We start from the raw sequence: 8,778 nt of genomic DNA on the forward strand, positions 1-8,778 counted from the left end.
GCTGGCATGAGGAAAGAGCGGCAGCAGCAGCAAGCAAATTGCCCTTCGTGCTGCCTCTCGCTTCAACGCGAAGTGGCGAGAACACAGCACACATGAAGCAGCCATTAGCCCTCGGCATGCCTAGATTCTGTACCCACCACAGATTACTTTCAAGATAGGGCCCGCACAGCTGCACCATATGCAGCTGCCGCCAAAGTAGAACCCCCCCTCTGATTTGCACGCAATGGAAGATGGTGCACATCCTCCCTGCCTTCCTCCCTTGCGTACGAGAGATCAAGCCCTTATCTTTCTCACACTAAGCCTTTACCTTAATTGCTATCTCATTCGTCATTGCAGGCAAGCAAGCATGGAGTTGCAGCAGTGCAGTTTGGTTCATCATGGGAGTGCATTGTTCATAGGTGAAGTTGACCTCGGATGCAGAGTCATGCATAAGGTTGTGCAGTAAAAAAAATGAAGCTTTCACATGAAATGTGAACGGAATGTTACAGTTGATAGCTTCTGTGTTTGTTAAAGTGGTGTAGCAGCAAATGAAGCTCACTGCAACACGTACTAACAATGAATGTAAAATCGGGGTGTACATGCACTCGGGGCAGCACACAGCAGTAGGCTCTGTCTGCAGAAAACGGCATAGGCTCTTACACTGCACGAATGCATAAGCATCAATGCAAAGTGCGACAAGACAAGCCATGCAATGGGGTAATAATAATAATTTCCCCGACTACCATGCTTGACAAGTTTCCCAATGATAGACTCAATCGTAGAAACAACAAATGAACTGAAAGGAGTCCGATACACCATGCAACATGCCTCAAGGCACCACGTTAATAGCTCGCAGAAGCTCCTGATGACATTGGCGTGTAAGAAGGAGGTGTGCAGCCCATGTATGGATAGTTTACCAAGTACTTTTTTCATAAATATATTAGACCCAAATTTAGGGGTGAGGACTTTACACACGAATACAGAATTTAAATTTTGCTGTGCTCAGAAAGCCAACATCAAGTGCCCCATAGGCATCAGCAACAACAAAACATTGTTTTGTTCTTACGGGGGCATACTGTTTTGTTGTTACGGGCAAAATGTTAAAGGACGAAAAGACGCTTGACAATATATCTACAAGATATATACAACGGGCAGAAGACAGGCATGCAAGATGAAGACCGTGCACGCGACTATCGGCAATCGTCATCGTCAGTGCTGTCATCGTTCGCTACTGCAGCGCCTCATAGAAATAGTTACAGGGATACTAAAGAGAAACACTAAATCAGTTCGGACTGATAAAGTAGTCTTTCAAACGATTTTTGTAAGTTGTAAATTTCACAGCAAGAGAAAGAATACTCGCAGTGAAAATGAAAGCCAAGCTTCCATTCCTTAAATTTCGCGCAGAAACCACAGCACAGGTATGCCAGTGTTACATCACGGATTTCAAAGTGTTTCTCAATTGAGCCGTTTTGGCACAGCGAAACTTCTCGAAACTTGCCAAGTCTGGCTCTTTCAGAACACAATGTAGTACATCTTTACCAAAAAAAGTTTTAATTAGGCATGAAAAGACACTGTCAAAATTCATGATGTCGCAGCACAATGGTGCGGGAACTTCCAAGGCAGCAGTGCCGCCAATCTTTCATTTTTTCATGTTTTCTGGTTTACCAAGCATCTTCTCACGATAAGTGCGGCTTTTCTGGTGTTGCAGAAAATGAATTACTAGTACAGCTAAACTAGTCTTTCTCTTTGGTTACAGTGCAATTTTTTTTAGCTTGCTGCAAACTAAAAGCTTTGGTCTTATTCCTTTGCTCGCTACCTTCCCCACCTAAGCCTTCACAGATTGGAATGCCCTATTCTCCCCTGCAAAGTTCTGGCCTTCACTTAAAACTGTCTAATAAGCACAGTAAAGCGCACACATTGCCCCCACCACGACAGGCAAAGTTTAAAGCAAGAAAAGCTCATAAGAAATAGTTTCACATACCCATTCCTGAAACACGCTCATGATTGTGAAGCTCAGAGCAGTGGGCCGATTTTTGTGGAAATCTGATGCTGCACACATCAGCAAAAATGCGCATTCAAAGCTATTGGATGCTTTGTCAAAGTATGTTTGCAAGGCTTTCACAAGAGGTTCTGTCTTTTTGTTTCTACCAGAATGCCAGATGGCCTCCAGATGTTGAGACCACATTGGATCCATGGCTGTTGCGTTCCCTACCTGTTAAGAGAGTGGAGAAAAATTATTGCAATCTGTCTCTTACTACTGTAACAAGAACAGCCTTAAACCAGTGCATTGATATTCTTAAGCTAAATTGTAACAAAATAAACATTCTTTTCTTATTTTTACCCATTACTGTTTTTGTAGCACTTGGAGATTTGCTATGCCAAGCAGTATGCACTTTCAGCAGACATGAACAAAATATATTAAGGATTGGCATCCCGAAACAACTGATGGGCTATGAGAAAGGCTGCAAGGAGGGACCTCCAGATTTTGACCACCTAGGGTTCTTTAACTGTGCACCCAAAGCACGATACACGAGCATTTTTGCATAATGTCCCGATCAATGTGGCTGTCACAGCTGAGAAGGGAACCCGCAACTTTTTGCTGCAGTCAACAGCAGGACGTCAAGACACTAGGCCACCATGGCAGGCAAAAGGAAACAGCTTTTTGGTATAGGCCTGCACCCTCACTTATGCTCATCCTTCACGTGGATGGAAATTTGCAATATTTTATTAAGTAATTCTAACAAGAAAAAAAAAAAAGTAAATACATGAGCACAAATCCACATAAGCGAAAATTGCTGTTGTACAAGTTGACAAAAGCATAAGTACTCGTGCTTTTGAGGACAAGTTTAGGAGTACATTTTTCATTGCCGTATTGCAGTTAGTGAACTTGGAACTCCCGAGTGTGTGACATGTTTTGGCCAACAGCAGAGCATAGTCCCGAGCATCTTCTAAAAATAATCTGAAAGCAATTCCAGCCAAATAACCCCAAACTCGCACATAGCCCCTAACACACAGCAAGGGTCCTGGCACATTACTGAAAAAATGCAGTAACAACTATTTCCCTCTAAATAGTGCAACAAATTTTTGTGTTCTTTAATGACTGTCAGTTCACAAACCTTTTTTTATGAGGCGTTCTCAGAAAAAAAAAGGTTCGTCAACTGACAGTCATTAAAGAACACAAAAATTTGCTGCACTAAATATTTAGAGGGAAATAGTTGTTACTGCATTTTTTTCAGTAATGTGCCACGACGCTCGCTGTGTATTAGGCTACAATCTCCGCAAAGGAGATTGTAGCGCACAACCTTGTATCTATTCGCAAAAATACATAACTTGTATTACAAGTGCTACTATTGTGCTAAAGATTTTAACCTTTTTCAGCTTGTGTTTAAAGCCTTAGAAAAGCACTTGCGCAAGTACAAAAATTACCGATTATTATTTTTTTTTTTTTACTTACGTTGGCTTCATGCACAATAGGATGAGCTGGTCCAGTGTTCAATTGTTCACCATAACACACAAGCAACTCACACAAGTTGTTTTACAGAGTTTGCATTTTCCGTGTAAGGGCATTAGATGCAGGACTGAAGGCTATGTATGGCTGTTAATATTTCGTCAGAAGAACATGTCAGAATGCAGCTGCTCACCAAGATTTGATTGTTTCCCGTGTCCTCCGAGTTTTCAGAGAAAAAAAGTACCAGCTGCTTGGGCTGGCATGGCTGAGTATCCTTAAAGGGACACTAAAGCAAAGCAATAAATCAACTTAGACTGATAAAGTATGCTTCGGAAACTCTGCTGTCATTAACTACACTGCAATAGGTCAATTATTAGACGAGAAAATGAAGCTGAAAGTTAATTCTTTTTTTAATTTCGCACGGGAACCCCAACGTCAGCACTTCACTGTGGCGTCACGACTTCTAAGGTAATTTTTCATATATGGGCCAAGTTGGCTCAGTAAAAGTTCACGAAACTTGCGACATTCAGACTTGGGCTCCTTTAGAACACAATGTAGTCAATCTTTACCGCTAAAGAATTAACTGGGACCCAGAAGACGCTGTCAAAGTCCATGACATCACGGCGAGCTAGGATGGGAACTTCAAGGTGGCGTTGCCACTCGCCTCTGTTTTTCGTTTCTGACTTACCAAGCAGCTCCTCGCGGTAAGAGTGGTGTTTTCGGTATTGTGGAAGGGTAATCTACTGATATAGAAGACATCATTTTTCCCTTTAGAGTCCCTTTAAGCATGACATTTCTCTGTAGCTCAGTGACTGTTGTATAGCCAGAGACACCTCTAATATGACCAGTTTGCCATTATGTTCTTGTGACCTATGATACTTTCCATGTATTGGTTGCACTAGACCCTTTATTATACTTTAGCACCTGCTGTGGAATGTCCTCAAAGACACTTGATGCAGACTGGGCTGTAGCGTGGAAGATCCAGTGCTCCTTATTCAAACTCCTGAAGAACCATCACCTGTCAGGCAGCACAGCACTAGACATTGTTACAAAGAGAAACTATACTGCCTCCCGTTGTTCAAACACGCAACAACTTATTTAAAAATACTGCTGTGCTGTCAAGAAATTGCATGAGCCCACAGGCGACTCTACAGAACATACAACCCCATTGAAAAGGCTTTAGCAAAATATCCAGCTTATAATGCAAAATACACAAGGTCCTTTGTTTTGGAGCTTTATATTTTTAAACTTAAAGAGAGACTAAAAATTTTTTAAATTTTAAAAAGTGATCGGGGAAGAACTACTACCTCCATGTGTTTCCCCATTCTGGATGTCTTTATTAACAAACAAAATGTATTTGGTAGGATTTTTTTTAAAAAACACTTCCCAGAGACGAGAACAGTTGCCTTAAAATATATATATATTTTTTTTTTTTTTCTGGCTGTGATGTTTTAGAATATGGGCCAGAAGCTGAATAAACAGTTAAACAAAGAGCTGGATATACCACGAAGGGAAACTAAAAACATTCAGACACAAGAAAATAGTTAATAAAAACATGGAATGCATACAAATAGCTAGTAGATAACTTAAGAAAATATTAGCAATGATAATTATAAAACAGATAATACCAGAACATTGAAATTCAAACAGTGATTAAAAGAAAAAATCTTGGAAACTAAGAACATTAAAGAGCAAGGCAATAATTCTGACAGACCTTGTGGCACATTCAAAGTTTATTTGCACCGGTAACATTCTCATTCTAAACCAATCACAAATACTGGCAACAAGGGCATGATTTGACACCAGTTTCGAGGTATTAATTCCCGAACTTTGCGGAGAAATGCATTGGCGTTCAGCACAAGATGAACTGGAATGCCTACGCATTTATACGCAAGGGTCGGGAATTTATATGTCGAAACTGGCGTCATCCTGAGAACTCGTTCCAAGTGGATCACTCCACGGCTAGAATTTGTGAATTTCAATATGGGCCATAAGGCAATTATTTAACTTAATTTGTGAACTTTTGTTAATTAGTCGATTATGCATTTAAATTTTTTGTGGAAGTAGTCGGCCACTTCGAGTATAGAACAGTTCATGAACTAGAATTGTGCTATCTGCCACAGCAAACCTTTACAAATTTTTGAAAATGTTCGCTGAAACACCCTGGGGACGTATTCTGAAACGTTCCACTTCGGCGATGTTTCGCTTTTCGCTTTCAGATGCGCGCTGATTGGCTGTTCTAGCAAAATTGGATGAGCCGATTTGCTGGTTGAGCCCGACGTCATTCAATTTTACTCAGCCAGCCGATCAGCGCGCATCTGCAGGCGAAAAGCAAAATATCGCCGAAGTGGAACGTTTCAGAATACGTCCCCACGTCCTGAAACAAAGTAGTAGGTACACTTCCAAAACGCAGCGGGTGCTAACTCGAGTTAAGCCGTAAATAATACTAAACCTACCGACAGACGGAAAACGTTTGATTACAACACTTTCCGTGTTTATGTTGGTTTGCGATAGTATTTTTGGCGTCTAGCATTCGGCCCCAACATACGAACGCGTGTTGAATGGCGCCGCAGTGACGTATAACGCTACATAAAACGATCACTGACAGCTACGTTACAACTCCCTGCGTAACCTGCGTTTTATCCCACAACGCCAGTCAGATTTGTTCGCGTCATTTTCTAATCATATATCTACTGAGACTTACCAATGAATAATACGCAGGCGAATGAACTACGCTGGCTAAGGACAAAACGCACACCCACTACTTTCGAACGCCAGGCCATGCGTTGCGGAGTACAAAACATTTGACAAATACATCTGCTGTATGGGAACGGCACAGAGCACCGCCCATTTACAAATCAAGCAGTGTGGTTGGAGTCACTCAGAACAGTAATTAGTCGCGTCCAGACGACAAAGAAAGGGTTAGACGATTCGATAATCCACTCACCGTGCTCATCACTCGAGTCGGCTGTCAAATTGGAGTGAAGTCAAAACACGCTGGACGCAGTCGAGATGTTCGCCGTGGGCGTCAACAAAATAATTCGCTGTGAAAAATATGATGGCAACTTGCACATCGAATTAACACTACGTGCGCCACAAACGCGGCCCGACGACGCTCTCAGACGCTAGCGGTGACAAGGAAATGGGACAGCAAGTGAATATGACTGAAATCGAACACAGAACGCAGCAGTGCCATGGCACTGCACGAGCGCGTCTGCCAATGGCTGCTGGCTAAACAGCGCGTGCAGTACTTGGAGAGCATTGGAGCACTGATTGAACAGGGAACCAATAAGAGCTGCACAATAAAATGCTAGACTCGGCCAATAACTTGGCTAGTGGCTACTTGGCTTCGCGCATTAAGGCGGACCCATGAGGCGGAGACTTGAATTATTCGAGCCACCCTAACTTGAATATTAAAAGGTATTTTGTTGTGTAGTCAACTGAATAACGTAGGTACAGCGCAACAATTTTTGGAAGGAAACAAAGAGACAGGAAAGAGCGCTGTTTCCTTCCAAACATTGTTGCGCTGTACCTACGTTATTCAGTATGAACCAACTCGCAAGCTGGTTTTGTGTTGTAAACGCCGCAACGCTACTGACGCAACGCATTCTATCTGTTTGTTAGACTGATGGTTGTACGATCGAAGAGTGAATTAGGGCCTAGATGGCACCTATGTTTGTAAGATGTACTGGTTTGGGCGTAAGGCAAGCAGAAATATCCATTTTCAATACAAGAGAGCTTCCGCCTTTTTTTTTTTTTTTTTTTCATTTTCTGTGCTGCCCTCTGCCTCACGCCGCTGGAAACGTTTTGGAAAGGTGCCGGGGCTTTCGCCGGTTCATTTGTTAACCTGCGCGTATGGTGAGTGCGCATCGGTTGTGCGCTTCGTGGATCGCGAATAATTATTAATGGCTTCTGCGGGGCAGCATGTCGTTCCTGGAAGCCATGTAGCACTCACCAACTATATATATGCCGAGTTCCCTCTGCCGTCGCGGCTGCTTTGGAGTTTGTTGTCGCTGACTCCTGCACTTGCACCTCGCTTTTTTAAAATTATTTTTGCACATTCTTTAGACATTTCACGTAAATAATAAGATTTTGAGTGAGCAGTCTTCCACGTCGTATTTAGCAAAGAGGTGCACTTGTTTACATCGACATCTACAGCCACAGGTCGTTATTAGCGTCAGAGTACCAGAGCATGCTCGCTCAGGCCGACCTCTCTGCCTTTCAAATAAATTATCTTTCTCTCTTAGCGTCAAAAATTTGGGAAAATATGCATTGCTTATATGAAAGAATGTCAAAACGTAGAATAAAACACATATCTGCTCATATGAGCCGCGTTGTTCCATCGTGAGACCAGTCAGTATGAGCGGCAGAGCCACTTGAACAACGGCGATCGACTGTGATCCAGTTACAAATATCGGGCTGTTGATTTATTACTGATTCTCGCTTTTCTTTACCTTCATCATACTTAGATTGCGCGCGTCATAAATCATTATTAGAGAAATCTGTGCTCCCATAAGCGCCCATTTAAAGGCCGCGTTGTTCTCCCGCAAAAACGTGGATGCCATCGCTGACACCGTTGGTATATAATTGATCGAGGCAGCTGTTTATGCTGCTGTACCGAATGTACCGTCTCTTGTTTCGCGTTTGATGCAGAGATAAACAGTACATCTCAGAAATTAAGAAATGTGTTAGCCTGTCAACACGTACAAATCCACCCATCTACGTTGCGAGTACGACCGGCACCCTACGGGAACGGTGATGTTGGCACAGCCGTTGGGCACAGCGCTGTGTCACCGCTTGCAGCTTATTGTGTACGCGCCGTGCGAAGCGAAGAGTAGTTTATTTAAAATCGCTAAGTCCAGAATTTAACAATAAAAGCAGTTTCATTCGTCCTAACTTGCTTACTAGTACAGGTCCGCCGGTAGCGGGTGCACGAACTTGACGGCGCCAGGCCTAACCTTCAACATTAGCTCAAACTTGATGTGCACGGCTTGAGAGGGTCGAAGCTTTTGCATTTCAACTTCGTAGGCACGTTTTGACTCACTTTGAGCGCGATTATTTACATATACCAACGAAGGCGTTGCGGCTATTGCGCGGGGTTCGGTGGAACGATGGTCTGGCACGCTGATTTTATCAGTGCCGTCGACAAGAAAACCCGTCGCAGTACGACAACTCCAGTGTTGCGAACTTACCACTCCGGAATTGGAATGACTCTGAAATCATTCCACATTTTCGCGACCCCGGAATAGAATGAGAATGGAATGGCGACAACGCTTGGCGGAATAGAATGGGGATGGAATTAAGCGCATTTTGCCCGGAATGGAATGGGAATGGAATTACGTGTTTTTCTT

The 8,778-nt window shown here is 42.9% G+C and overlaps 1 protein-coding gene across 2 annotated transcripts in view; it reads right to left on the reverse strand.

Annotated features, from left to right (window-relative positions):
* LOC119436742 (exonuclease mut-7 homolog) overlaps positions 1-6,748 on the reverse strand; it is an 89,023-nt gene extending 82,275 nt beyond the window's left edge. Inside the window, exons 1-3 of one of the 2 annotated variants that reach the window (XM_049659935.1) lie at positions 6,375-6,748; positions 3,621-3,713; positions 1,961-2,191 (exon numbers count right to left, since the gene is read on the reverse strand). In XM_049659935.1, the coding sequence (XP_049515892.1) occupies positions 1,961-2,191; positions 3,621-3,713; positions 6,375-6,383 (333 nt within the window). In that variant the 5' untranslated portion in view covers positions 6,384-6,748. The remainder of the gene's footprint in view (positions 1-1,960; positions 2,192-3,620; positions 3,714-6,374) is intronic. The other variant, XM_037703726.2, reaches the window with a different exon arrangement.
* Positions 6,749-8,778: the final 2,030 nt, after the last annotated feature.

Source organism: Dermacentor silvarum, chromosome 1 (assembly GCF_013339745.2).
Source record: "Dermacentor silvarum isolate Dsil-2018 chromosome 1, BIME_Dsil_1.4, whole genome shotgun sequence".
NCBI classification, from domain to species: Eukaryota; Metazoa; Arthropoda; class Arachnida; order Ixodida; family Ixodidae; genus Dermacentor; species Dermacentor silvarum.